Below are 15,210 nucleotides of genomic sequence, written 5' to 3'. Positions count from 1 at the left end.
GACTTAGGCGTACAAAGATTTAGCATTTTTTGGTTTTAATGACTTGGAAATAGTGCTGACAGCTCATGAATAGTTTTACCCAGACCAGGAACTGTACCATGTGCGCCTAAGGGACGTACTTTGTCACTAGGCCTGGGTACCACTCAGGAGCCACCAGCCTATTTATTATTGTCCCCATCTCTGTGGCTCTCACACAGTGAGAAAATTGTTGGTTCATGCACTTTTGAAGTTAATGTTCCCACAATGTAATGAAGTGAGAGATTTCAGGCAGAATTTTTTGAACGGATTATAAATTGCTTTAGATTTGAAGTTAATACAATTATTAGGGATCTTAAACGGCCATCTAACTGTTTCAGTAACACTTCAGTAACATGTATTTTGTAAAGATATTTGCAAACTTAGAGATTTATAAAAAATATGTCTCAGGAATGCCAAGGTATTTTGTGTTTGCTTCAGAATGCCTTATCTTAACCAGGTAGGAATGATTGATATATATTATCATGGTAATATTTTTAGTGCATGTATCCTTGTATTTTTAAAGGACAAAATTTATAACTTTTAGGAACTGTAATTCAATAAAAGACTAAACAAGTGTAGACTATGTGACATTATGATATCATGAGATGCTATGTTTAAGTTGAATTCCCAGCCTAGAAGAATCTTTCCCTAAGGGATGTGGAGCCCAAAGATCCCACTGAGGTTAGCTGAAGAGGTCATATATTATTATATTCTGTGCTAATATTAACAATAAGAAATAAAAGAGAGAACAGTGAATCTACGAGCTACCTAGTTTGCAGTATTTGGGGTTGTGATCTAGAATGGACTGATAAAGTCACCTAACCCTAGTAACAAAAGAGTAAACACCTCTATCATCTTTCAATATTTTAACATGCTAACTGTTCCTTATTATGACTAATGGAACTAGACTTCTACTATTTTAAAAATAAAAGGTCAACATAGTCAGAAATACTGTAAATAACTTTGCCTAGTGGCACTATAGTACATACAACCGAGATGACATTTTTGGAAGTGGCTAAGATCTTGATATTTTCCTTAAGATACTTCACTTCTAGGCTTTAGATCATAGATTTCTTAAACAGAATAATCCTGAGGAATTTAGCTAAAATTACTATACGCAAATGCATGTGCAAAGTGTAGAAATAATGACATAAACAGGGACATATTTGCAACATAATTTTCATTGATTGAGGTATGAGGTTAATTTAATTATTAAATGTATTATTTACGTGTGCAAATCTATGGGGAATAATTTGTTATTTCTTTATTTTTACTGTAGTTAGAAAAGTCTGGTTTATAAATTATTTCTTTGCCACCTAGAGAGAACGAGGATACATTCTAATAATGGACCAAATTCAGGCAATTTGGAGACTTTTGAAGGACTCACGTGGAAATATTTGCTTCTTAGTGAGATAAAAAAATCAGTACTCAGGCAGTTCCCTATTTTGAAGATATATTGGGGTGAAAATATAACATTTTTGATATTGACATTTTTGATCAAAATTTTTTTTTAAGCTTTCCTCAATAAGAAGCTATAGTCTTAGAGCTCAAGATACAGAATTACAGAGCAGGGAGCTTTACATGGCATATTCATTTATTTGCACTATTTTAGGAGATAAGTGACGCTGTTTTCATGAGCGAGATGCGATAAGAACCTATTTGTCATAGAATATTAAGCAAAAGAATGTTCTTATAAAGACATCTGAAAATGGTGGTTTGCCATGAAGTTTGAATTGAGAAGACAATAGAGTCTTATAATTTCATACTTTTTATCATTCTTCTTTATTTTGTTATAGTAATTAATATTTGCCTAGCCAGGATTAAGAGCAAGTGGGTTTTTTGCTTTAGGGCAAAAAAAATGAAATAGAAGTGTCTGACTTTTACTTTCATTCCTACAATTTGTCTACGCTTAGGTGAAGAGTGTTTCTTTCTAGCAGTTTGCTTTTCACTGGTTCTAATGTTTCCAAGTGGCTTGTGTTCCAGAACCCCAATTTAGCCAAAAATAATAGTCATGACATCCAGCAAAATGCAAAACCTAAGTAAAATGCCAAATACTGGTAACCTCGTCTCGTCTGGTTTGCTTAGGGCAAACAAGCCAACAAACAAACTGAATTTTCCCTCCATTGATAAGAAGTGCGTTTGGAAGCTTTACTGAGGTTGTTCAGAGATAATCTGACTGTGCTGCTCACTAAGAGGGCTGCTGCCTCACTGCCAATGCCAGGTTATGCTCTTTCTGAACCAAGTCTCAGGATGTCTGCAGAGACATTCCGAACAACTGCCCTGAGAGATTTCACATCAACGAGTATTATTAACCGGAATGCACAAGCAGGACTGCACACAGGGGTCCCTGTCACATTTAGCCTGGTCGACATTTACAAAGTCGAAGAGCGTCAAGGATTGCCGATAAACAATGTTGCTTTGTGGCTTTAACGTATTGCCATTTAATCAAAGGTTGCCTGCCACTTTGCCTTTAAATACCCTTTTGAGGTAGCTTGGAGAGATCTCTGCTCTTTTCAAGCTGTGACAGATTTCCTATTTAAGAGCAAGAAAAATCTATTGCTGAAAAAATATGCATAATTAACAGGGAAGTATAATGAAGTTGTTGCTTAAGCTCTGCTAACATGTTGGGGTATTTGCACTGGTGGGTTTAAAGTCTGATTTGTCAGTACCCAGCACTTCTCTGGCGAGAAAAGAAAGATGCCAGAATTTCCTGATTCTGCTTCAAAAGAAATACTGCATACAACAGCAGGGCCTGCAGGAGTATGATGGTTTGGTCTTTTTCCAGATCTCTTACTGTGTCTACCAATAACCAGGGAATCAACCAAATAGAATGATGGAAAGTATTTCTGCTTCCAGAGGGAGATTCTGTTGATGATCTTACATGAAATAAATGTTCCCCACAAAATACTGCAGTCTGCCTCTGCCAAAATCCACGTTAATGAACTCATACAGGACTGGAAAGTGACACATTTATAATAAACGCCCCTTGTTTCTTGCCCATGGCAGTCTCTCTAGTTACTCCTAGGAAATTCTTCAGTGAAATCTTTCAAACTATTGAAGTTGTTACTTCTCCACTGGTTTGACAGAGCCCTGTGGGCAATGCAGTTGCTCTAATAACTATGAAAATGGAGGGAAAGGAAACCATGCTGTTCTTCTATCTGGCCATGCCATTAGCCACGTGGGAAACCAGACCAGTTACTAACGACTTCGAAATACCCCAGAGCAGATAAGCACAAACACGTGACATGGAGCGGGAATCACACATAACCAGTACGTGTTCTTACTCCTGTTTGCAAAGTTTCCTCCTGATTTTCAAGACTTCGTAGACAGCATGACCTGTGAGAACTTTCTCAGGGAAAACTTCAGCTGGGAAAAACAGACGGGACTGACTTTCTATAATTTATAAAAGTGCAAAATTAGCAGTAATTTTTAAATAAATACTTTATGAAAAATATCTCCTTTATAGAAGTTCTCATTTTAAGGTATAAACCCATTTAATTTTGGCAAATCTTTAGAGGTGCAGAGGAAATACGATGTCATCTGTAAATTAGTCATCTGTTCTAATCTAGTGTATGATTTTTGACCTTACATATTTCTCTGAATTGTTTTCCCTTTCATAAGAAAAGCAAGTGACTTCCTTGTCAGCAACAGAGAGGTCCTAATTAGGTACAGAGAAAACATCAACAATATATTCATTATGTCTCAAAGACGCACAAAATCAGACCAGTGCCATCCCAGATAATGCTTATATTCGTGCTGGGTTTACTCGAAGCTTCTGTTCAAGGAGACTCCCCAGTATCCCACCTTCACCCACAGAACGATCTATGGTCTGATTCATGCTTGGAAATTCAGGAGAACTTTGCCCGCAAAGATTAGGTTATGAATCTGACAAATGAGAAGACAATTTGCATTTGATCAATTTCGCTAGCGGTTAAGAATCTACAATTTTGAGGTACCATGCAACTCCCTGCGCTGTATCCTAAACTGTAAAATATGTGGCATTTCCCCACCTGTTCTGCCACACTTATTTATAGACATCTTGATTTCTGAGCACGTGAGCTTATTTTTCAATATCCTTTCCATCTTGTTCCAAAATGTTGCCTGATCCAATCCCACAACACTTCAAACACAGAACACCATCTCTTGCCCACCCAACAATGGTGGGTCAAACCTTGTCCATTTCGTTTAAAAATCAAAGCAACTTACTGCTGTCATACCTAGAGATAGTCCCTTCCATGCCGGACCTGACGGAAAGACGTTTCGCTGCTTTCATTTGGTAAATATATTTGCCATCGTGATTTTGAAAAAAAAACCAGTAGAAAAACATCTGGCTCATTTCCCTCCTTCCACAATGTTTTGGCAAGTCATTGCTTAAAAGATGGGTGTAAATGCCTGCACCACAGTGATGACGCTGAGTTTTATATTTAGATTCAAGATGGGGGAGATTTCAAGGGCATACCAATTCAGCTATAGATAGTTTTTGAGTCAGTGTCATAAAATTGGTCACATTTTTTTTTTTGGGGGGTAACACAGAAAGAGCAAGAAGTGTTTTTGCTTTGTTTTGCCTTTTGTTTTTAAAGGGAATGAAAATGCTCCCAAATCTATTCTGGTACAAATGACAGTTTTCAGTTTTACAGGTTGGAAAGGATTATCAATACCCTTTGCAAACACCAACAAAATAGACTGAACAGAGAGATCCCCCTAGAAAGAGAATGAGCAAATTACTGAATTCTCCAAGCCATAGGAGACAACATCTAAATTCCATTCTCAAGGCATTGTATTCTCTGGTTTACCTTGAGATTAGCAAACATGGGACACTAAAGTACGCTTAATTACTGACTCGCACAGAATCTGCTACGTCCTTTACCTGGAAGCCACATTTACTCTCTAAGATTTTCCAGAAGGACATTCCAGAAGAGGTTGCTGCCATTGGCACCCAAGGAAGGCAAGTTTTAAACTGTTGCCCTTGGGATGAAAATGTTTGTGGACTTCAGGCCCTTGGGACCAAAACCTACAAGGCATTTATGAACAGGTGATATGAGAATTTTAATAAAAGTTGCAATAACCATGAAAACAGTGTCTTTAAAAATCTATGTACTATTAGTAACAGAGCATGCATAGTGCCAGGCATTTGTAACTATTTGGTCATAAAAATATGTGACTGTAATGATAATATTTACAGTCAACTTATAAAAATACATGTAATTCTGAACGGCAATAGTTAATCCTTAGCTCTAACCACAAGCCCAGAAGGATTAGCCTAATATGGGAAAGTGCAATGGGTAATTACAACATGGGCCAAGCTCTCACCCTCTTGAATTCAACATTCAAGAATGGCTCCTGTGGCATCATGGGACCTTCATTTGTCATAATTCCTCTCTAATCTCACAAGGTAAAACCAAAAATTCTCCAGAAATAAATAGGAATAAAATGGGAAAGGAACACTCACATGATAATGGCCACAGTGGAGAATATTTCTTTCATAGAATATTCATGCACAACCTTCAAAGAGGTTTCCTGGTCCCTGAAAGAATTCATAGGATGACACTGAAGATTTCATTTAATAAACATATGCATGGTCTAAGTTAGCATCTGATTACCTTTAACTATTAGAGGAAAAGAATTTGTCTGCCAAATCTCTTATCATTTAGGTGAGTCCCTCTTTGAAGCTCTATTAAACCATCATGGAGAGTGGTGCTCTTATGGTACTTTATAATGCAAATTTAAATTCAGATGGGATGAAACAAATCCATATTCCAGTTTAAATTCAGAAAAGTTGTGGCTTTTACAAACTTTTAAAGTCTCTCACTTTAAGGGAAGGACACGTTTCAACCAAATAAAACTATTCTATGTATCTGAGCTGTTTCTCACAGGTTTCTTCTCTCCTAGGAGTTGACTGGCCATCTTCCAGCAGTAGATCAGTTCTTAATTTAAACACCATCAATATTTCACAAATGCACTTAACAATGAGAATAAACTTGGAAAACTAGGAAGAGTTGGACAGAAGCTACTAAAAAACCCAGCAGTTTGGTGGTACCTGCAAATCATGATCTCATATTTTGGGATGTATCTTGGCATTCAGCAAATGGAATTCTTGGAAATGTCTGTTTCACAGTGATGGTGGGAGGTCAGATGATGCTTCGTTACATTCTTCCTGGGCTGAAGTTACTTCCGAGGACTGCGTGAGGGCATTTTGTGTGGTGTATTAACTCTTCCAGAACAAGAAATTCCATTTCAATGAATTATTGCTACAGTTCACTAAAGAGTACTGTGGTGTCCTGGAAAAGATAACGTTCCTTCCAAAATTCCACCCCTCTAGTCACTTGAATTACAAGAAATGTGTAGTTTCCTTAGTGACTTTGATCCTTGAAGATACAGCCTGAAAAGGAATTGTTTTCTTCGCCCAGATGGAGACTATCTAAGTGGAGGCAGGCTGTTCGAACTGCCACAGTGGTTGGGTCATTATGTCACGACCCTCACAGGCATTTGGCAACTGGCATGCTCGATTCTTTCTTTATAAACCAGCCTGCAAATTTTCTATGTGTGTGGAATTGTCATAGATAATCAGGGGGTAAAAATGACCCAAATAGGCAAGCTTTTAAAAAATCGGTAAATTAATGGCGTGTGGCACATTTGGGAAAGAAATGGACTGACGGTCCCAGCTGATGACCTCCCATCTTTGGAAACGGAAGTAAAGCAAATCATCACAAATGATGAGTAAACCTTGAAAAAAGTCTCATCTCCCCCACTTTAAAAAAAACAGTGGCTCAGAAACTTTCACCTCAGATATAAGATCATGGTCTGCAGGTCTATGAGGGCCAAATACCAGTTTATCTTACCAGAGCCATTCGTGAGGCAAAAGACGATGGTAAGAATAATAGCTTATGTTATGGCAATTATTTTCCATGCTCAATCTATTGATATTTGCCCACATGAACACAACTGAGAAGTCATGGATCACGTCTAAGAGAAACTCAACAACCTCAAGGTAGGACAAAACAAATTCCACTTAATAAAATAAAATTTGGCTGAATGTTTTTCATTTTAGGGACAATTCTCCTTTCCCTTAATATTCTGGTAAATTCTTTATTCATAAACCTACACGTGTTTTGTTGTTTCATGACTTCACTAATCTAATCACTTCATGTCCAAGCGTTGCCATCAGCATGGAATGGTTCGTGTCTCTTTTCTGAACCAATTGAGTCCAGAAGTTTTTTGTTTGTTCATTTGTTTTAGATTTTAATATTTAAAATTCAATTAAAACATGCAGCCAAAGTTGGTGGGAAACAGTAGCTCCCTTCCAAGTGAAAGAGCTGACTGGCAGGTTTTATAATCATTGGACATTTGTTCAGTCCTACCTGAAAATTAACTTATTTTACTGCTTGGCATGGGAAAAGGCATTTTTGAGTAATTTTCTGTGACAGGAAGCATGGTGTTCATCCAAAGAAGCACCCAACAGGCTGAGTCTGTCTGCTGGCGGGGGGGGGGGGAGCAGTTTTAAATTTGAATGCAATGAAAACGTTTACCTCAATACTTTTTTTGAGGGAGAATTCATCAGCAGTGACAGTTAATATGTCACCCGAGAGAGTGACAATCACCTTAGGAGGCTGGCCAACTGACAAGCACTTTTCAGGTAACAAGGACAATGATATTGCAAGAAGCTACAAAACAATATTGCAGTGGTTACAGTGACCACTGCTATGGTGACCGTACCTGGGTCAGTGTTCCAAATACCAATGCAAGGAGCGCACTAGATTTTGTAGGATTAGAGTATTTTCCTTACAGTTGATGGTGCGTGATGGGTGGTGGTGGTCATTTACCCTACTTCTCTCTGTGGCAAGTTTCCAAGTGATGTCTCCTTTCTCCTGTGTTAAGATCTATATTCCATGGCAGTATATTTTCACCCTCTAAAATAAGAACACCGTAACTATGGAATACCCCGACTCACACACGCACACACACACACACACACACAGACACACACACACACCCTTATACACATTTGCATGGACAATATGTGTAAAGTGCTCATTTGCAGTGAGTGAGCTCCCTAAAAACAACCAAATCAGCCTTCCCAAATACAGGGAACCCTTAAAAGCCAATGAAGAGCCACATCAACTATTTAGCTCTAGCATGAGATCTTAAACCTCGTTCACATGGTAATTCATTCAAATGCCATTTGTGGTTTTTTTATTTTGCTAAGTCATCCAAAGCAAGAATCTCAAAGACTCATAACATGGTATGTAATGATATGTGACTCTAATGGGCTCACATCTCTGTTTATTTTGCTTATTGCACAGTTGAATGATATTCTTGCTGATGCAACACTTAAAGTTGATTATAAATGGCCGTTCATGTGTCTATAATTGGCTAAGACTGATTTGACTTTCCAGAGAAAGGCTGGCCTATCTGCAAATGGACACTTTCCTCCACACAAACGTCAATGTACACTAAAGACAAATCTAAGGATATGTATATATAGCATATATACATATATATGTACACATAAAATGGATTGGGAAGTCCTTTGGTTTAGACGGGATTAAATATGTACTTCCCAAGTGCATAGGTTTCCTTTGACCGACCTGTTCAAAAAACAAATATGAAAAGTGCCATGGCAATTTTGACATTTCCTGTGTCTTTTCTGCTATTTGGAGGCCCCCTGTCCTCTCTTCTTCATCTCTCCTAAGCATTTTATTTTTAAAAGCAGTCAGTTCCTTTGGCCTTCTAACACTCCATTGACTCATCCATTCCTTGGGAGAGTTCTAAGATAACACCAAAAACTTATCTTTAGTGGAGAACAAGGTGGCAAAGAACTTTTTCCCCTTCTTTGAGTCCCTCTTCCCCCCAAGAAGTGGACATCTCCCACGAGTGTGTCATGAGCAATTCACTCTTGATCTGACTTGCCTTGTTACCCCTGGCCAGCCCAAGCTGCTGAGGTCTGAGCACTACCTGCCCTGCATCGTTGTGCAATACTGGAAAAGAAAAATAATCCATTAGTCTACACCCTTCAGACTGTGGTGACGTGGTCAGGGTTCTCTTGAATTTCTATGCATTCAATTTCCTCTCTCTCCTTTCGTTTGGCACGTTTCTTTTTCTTGTGGTGCTTTTTGGAAGGGGGGAAAAAGGTTAGGAACACAGGTAAGATAACAAAACAGTGCAGAAGTGTGCAACCCCCGGTAAGCAGCAAGCATTTGAACAGTGTGAAGGTCAGGTTCGAAGGCACAAAGAGGAGGGGGACCAACCCGATAAGAAAAGAAGTAACATTTTGCAAAATGGCTGTCCCGTGCTCTTGCAGGGAGCTTTTTATACATTGTGTTCGGGTGTGCTCAGTGGCTAATACAAACGTGTAAAGCAGTGGTGCACAGTGGTCAATGGCGAAATTTAAAGTGTAGATAAGGCACAAGATAGAAATGCAATCCAGGTCGACGTTCCATAATGTCATTAAGCCCAGAACGCCCAGCTCAATTGAGGTGACGCTAAGAATTAGCCAGAAGTTTCCCAGAGGGTGGATCACGAGGAAAAAGGTCAGGATTAACATCAGGAGGACACCAAAGCCTGCGATCAGAACAGGCACCGTGACAGATAAGCCATAATGGTCCATGAACACAAAGGAAGGGTTGAACACGATGAATCGGATGCTCTTGGAGAGGGACAGGGGCCTCAGCTTTTCCAGAACCTCTATGACTTCCTTCTGCTTGTCTCTGCTAGTCCTGGCCACCAGGTACAAGCGAGAGGCAATGATGTTATTCTCGTCCCCGGCCTTGGAGAAGATGATATCATTTCGAAAATGCTGGAATTCTGGCTTTTTTAGAAATGAACTTTGTAGGACAGCGATGAAGTCACTCTTGTTGTTGGCACTGATGTTGCTAACTTTCAGGAACTGGTAGTACTGCTCCACCCAGGACACTGCCGTGAACCCGCCGCACAGCTTCCGTAGATCCTCCTGGACGCTGCTGTTCCAGTACTCAAGAGGCTCGTAGATGTAGAAACCTATTACTGGGCTGTAGTTGCTGAAGTATTTCTGCTGAACTGCGGCGTATGAAACGCTTGGGGAGTCACTGGCGAGGAGATTGATGATGTTGGCTCTGTCACTGATCTGCAAGCACCCCATGAAGGAGAAGGAGGCATAAATGAGATAGAGGATGACAACAAACGGCTTCACATAGATGTTGGTGATCCATTCGTTGTAATGCTCACGGAGGAAGTGCTGGATAAAGTGGTGCTGGTAGGGGTTCGTCTCGTGATGGGACGTCTGCTGATGCCCATCACTCATCACTGCCTGGAACCACACGGGCTTGCGGTCCAGGTATTCCGCGGAAGGGATCTTACAGCAAAAGATGCTGTGGTAGCGGTTTTGCTCCAGTTGGCCAGCGAAGACTAGACAGGAGCCAAAGAATGAGAAAATGTAGAAGTAGTTCAACAGGATGGAGACACACATGTTCTGACAGAAGACCTTCACGGCCTCTATGTTGGTGAATGGGCTGGCACCCATGCCAAAGGTGATAAAGTACAGGGAGCTGGTCATGGTATAGGTCACCATCACGTCCGAATAGGCATCCGCTACCCTGTCTTTGAAGGGCAAATTCTCTTTGGTTCTCCGCCATCCAGACAGAAGCTCAAATACTCCTTTCGTTCCGTGACCTAATTTAAACAAAGAGGGAAAAGAAGAACTGTTTTCATTTCCTCCTATGGTTCAAGTGAATTCCTGATAGGTTATCTATGCTAAACAGCACTTCAGAGTCTAATCTTCAAAGTGCTTTGATCCTCCAACCGGGGTCTCAAATGCCAGTTGCATAACAGGATATATTTGGTTCCTGTTTCTACGTTAGCAAAGTCCAAACTTACTGGCATTCTGGGCAAAATGAAGCATTTATTGTCTGTTCTATTGATTTGACAAATTGTAAATGTAGTAATGTAATGTGACGTTATGAGATGATTTTTTCTTTTTTTTGGCCCCTGAGCACACGTTGTCTCCCTAAATGGACCAGAAGTTGTCAAGGGCAAGGGCTGTTATTCATCCATCTTCAGATGCCCCTTAGCCATTCAGCAATTCAGTGCCTTGTCAACTGACGTATTGACTGATAGTCCCTAACCTCCATTCCAAACTGACTTACATGCTGATTTAGGAAATTATTAGATGATTTTAAACACTTAAAAATGGCTTTGAATTGATTTTACAATATTAATAATCAGCTTGGTCGCCAAATCGCTTAGAAGCCAATTCCTACAGATTTGATTAATTCACAGTGGATGTGAGTCAAAAAGAGATCTGCCAGGTCACATAAAACACAGGGCAAGACCTTCAGGGTGAGAGATCACAGAGTGGGTGATGACTAAATGCTGGACTGCGTCATTAAAGTGGATGGAGAATGCTGCTTTTTAACCAATTTCCGTGCCCCCCTCTGATAGGGTCAATGGGCAAAGGTTCACTCAACAGATTTTACTTGAGTATCTACTATGTGACAGATACTGTTCAATACTGAGCTGATTTTTTTCCCCCAGGCACTTGACATCTTAAGATACCACCACATGCTTCCTTTCTAGCAAAAACCAAAGGCAGCTGGGAAAATAAAAGTATTATCCATACCTTCAATGCTCCTTTTTTCCATTTCCCTGGGTTAGCGCTGTCAATTACTATCCAGGGTAATACCAACTGGTAACTTTCTGACCTACCAGAAATCTTCATAGTTCACTCTTGCCCTTGGAGTCACAGCAGTGCTACGTGCAAAACTCTATGAATGGATGCAAGCCGTGCGTGGGCTAGTCTCCCAGAAACTCATGAGACAAAAAAGTAGCTTTAAAGGAACAAGGTGACCTAGCTTAAGAAGACCGGGAAAATGGACTTGGTGTGACACCTAGATTTTGGAACTCTGAGTTACCCAGTGCTTTAAGAAATGTATTATAACGGCTGGGGTTTTACTGTTACCACTGACTTTTGTGTTTTTGATAGCACTTGCTAATTGCTCTATATAATACTTCCCCTTCTTTGTCAGTTTTATTTGGGGTTTCAGTGTGCACGATCAAAAACTTTACTTCTCAGCTTATCTTTCAAATATTGATGGTTCAAATGATGCATTTCTGGGCAATGCAGTGCAACTGTGAGTCATCTAAGAGTGCTTACTAGAAACTGGAAGAAGATTTGTCCTAAATGGCATCACGGAATAAGAGCCAGTAATAAAAGCCATGGCCCACCTTCCTCTCCAATTCTCTTTAAAGAAAACCAAATTTCCACTTAGGTTACGCCATTGTAAGTGAGGCTGTCTTGCTCCTAACCAACGAAACTTTGTAGGTGACTTAACATTCACCAAAACCTCTTTTATGGACATCTAAGAATTCTTGCTTTACAGTTAATTTGACTCCAGGATTTATAGGTTTAAATGTGTATAATGCTAATCCTTTATTTTAAAGACATATTGCTCTATCCATCTGGGGAGTTTTTTTTAAAAAATTAACTATTAATTGTTATTGCATTGGAGTTCTTTTTAAAAATTGAAGAACAGTTGATTTACAATATTGTGTTAGTTTCTGGCATACAGCATAGTGATTCAGTTTTATATATACATTCTTTTTCACTATAGGTCATTAGAAGATACTGAATATAGTTTTCTGAACTATACAGTAGGAACTTGTTGTTTATCCATTTTACATATAGGACTTTGAATCTGGTAACCCCAAAGTTCTAATTTATCCCTCCCCCGACCTTTCCCTTTTGGTAACCATAAGCTTGTTTTCTATGTCTGTGAGTCTGCTTCTGTTTTGTAAATAAGTTCATTTGCATCATTGCTTTAGATTTCACAGAAAAGTGATATCATATGGTATTTTTCTTTCTCTTTCTGGCTTACTTGACTTAGTATGACAATCTCCAGGTCCATCCATGTTGCGGCAAATGGCATTACTTTATTCTTTTTTATGGCTGAGTAGTATTCCACTGTATAAACATACCACAACTTCTTTATCCAGTCATCTGTCAATGGACATTTAGGTTGTTTCCATGTCTTGGCTATTGGAAATAGTGCTTCAGTGAACATTGGGGTGCCTGTATCTTTTCAAATTGGAGTACTATCTGGATATATGCCCAGGAGTGGGATTGCTGGATCATACAGGAACTCTGTTTTTACTTTTTTAAGGAATTGCAGTGGAGTTCTTTTTATCCCCAATACAAAACCGATTTTTTCTCCAAAGTTCTCTTCTCTGGGTTTCTAGTCAGGAAAGATGTTTGTCCTAACAGGTAGAAAGAGTTATGACAACTGCATTTATGAATAAGGTAAGTTTTTTTCTTTCTTTCTTTTTTTTTTTTTGGATCCAATGCTCTTGCATTTAATTAGAAGCTCAACATCTATGTGCATTGAGTTTAGTCCAATGATTCTTAACAACAGTCATTATTCATTTCTATCATCTGTAAGACTCCTTGGCCAGAGTACTTGTTCTCTTATTCTCTTGACAAAAACAATATTAGGACATTGGTTAAAGTAATTGAAGTAATTCTTTAATTAGAGCACTTCTCTTCTGAAATGAGGACTCCTGCTATCTTTGTAGTCACAGGGGGGTAAAAGGCTACCCGAGGCTATGGCTAAATTTGGTTTGTCTTTGCTAACCGTCACTTCTATGGAGTATTAGGTACATTATGTAGGCCAGATTGTTGCTTTCTGTAGGACAAAGGTCTGTATGTATGGGAAGATGAAGCTAAATTATATTAGGTTAAATAATCACTTTAAATGTGATAAAAACTAAAAACACAGTTTCCAAACTTTGGAGCTGGCTATGTTTTATGCAGTTGATAGGTTTAGATATTTTATGGAATATTCTTATTGATGGTCACCCATTTGATTTTCACCATCACCTGGCCACTTCCTCGCAGTTCAGGTCCATGACCTACATCAGCCAGCGTGGTCCCCTCCCTCCGCACCAGCCTGCCATCATCAGTCTTACCTTCTTGGTTCCGTTCATGCTATTTTCTCTGCCTTTCAGTGCCTCCCTTCATTGCTGCTCATATTGAAATTCTACCTATCAGTCTGTTAGCTCAGTTCCCTTCTTTGTCTTGAAGACATTTCTGATAATTCCAGACATATTGATTTTTTTCCTGCTCCTTAAACTCCTGCTGCACTAATTAGTTACTCATTTTGGCATGCAAACATGTGCTGTTTTCCTCTGGAACAAAACAGTTTTCCATCTCTTTGGTTTGACTGCAAATACTTCAAGGTCAGGGAGCACATTTCATGTTACTTTTATTCTCTGCAGAACATCTGGCAAAGTGATAGATGCCCACGAAATCAATGGTAATTCTTGATTCTAGATGAGTCTAGAAAATGTATCTTTTAATGACTTATTCAAAAATTTATTATACACCTTTATACCTATATTGTGTCCAGAGGAGCTATATACTTTTCATGCAATTGAGCCCAATATATATTTATTAGAATTTGTTACACATGAGGATCTGTGCTGGTCAGTATATAAGACATAAAGGTAAACAAGAAACACAAACTTTTTCAGTATCTGTTAGTCCAGAGGTCATTTTTACCCTGGTAATTCTGAGACAGAGATCAAAGCTTCTAATATACATGAGTTTTAGAAGGTGTTCTGTACATTGTGGGATGTTGAGAAGCATCCTGGCCTCCACCTACTAGATGCCAGCAGCACACTCCACAGCTGTGAAAACCAACTGTCTCCAGACATTGCCGAATACTGTCTGGGGGACAAAACTTCCCTCAACTGAGAATTATTGGTTTAGTCAAAAGAAAAAGAGACAGTATACACACACATTCACACATATACACATTTTAATCACCTTTTTCTGATTATAAAAAGGACATATTTCCATTAAAAATTTGGGGAATATTGAAAAGATAATGGTGAAGAAATTATTCCATAGTCCCATAATACAGATAACTGCTGTTAACAATTCTGTGTATTTATTCTAGCTATATATGTATGTATCTTGTCTATCTATCTATCTATCTATCTATCTATCTATCTATCTATCTATTCATCTATCCATCTATCCATCCATCCATCTATCCATCTTTCCATCTATCCAGATAAAGAGCTACTTAATTATTTCACAAAACTGGGCTCCTACAAGGAGAAATTAGGGTTTGGGATTATCTTGTTGCTCTGTCCAGTTGGCCTGTCAACCACGGAGATCCTGTTTTCCTAACCTCTGCAGTGTTCTCTCTCTCAGATTCAGCC

At 39.0% G+C, this 15,210-nt stretch overlaps 1 protein-coding gene across 1 annotated transcript in view; it reads right to left on the bottom strand.

Annotated features, from left to right (window-relative positions):
* Nucleotides 1-7,844: 7,844 nt before the first annotated feature.
* The window catches only part of PTCHD4 (patched domain containing 4), a 178,289-nt gene continuing 170,923 nt past the window's right edge, over nt 7,845-15,210 (bottom strand). Inside the window, exon 3 of the mRNA XM_031688625.2 lies at nt 7,845-10,662. Within this exon, the coding sequence (XP_031544485.2) occupies nt 9,029-10,662 (1,634 nt within the window). The 3' untranslated portion in view covers nt 7,845-9,028. The remainder of the gene's footprint in view (nt 10,663-15,210) is intronic.

The sequence above is a fragment of the Vicugna pacos genome, chromosome 20 (assembly GCF_048564905.1).
Source record: "Vicugna pacos chromosome 20, VicPac4, whole genome shotgun sequence".
NCBI lineage: Eukaryota > Metazoa > Chordata > Mammalia > Artiodactyla > Camelidae > Vicugna > Vicugna pacos.
This window is presented reverse-complemented; position numbering and strand designations above follow the sequence as displayed.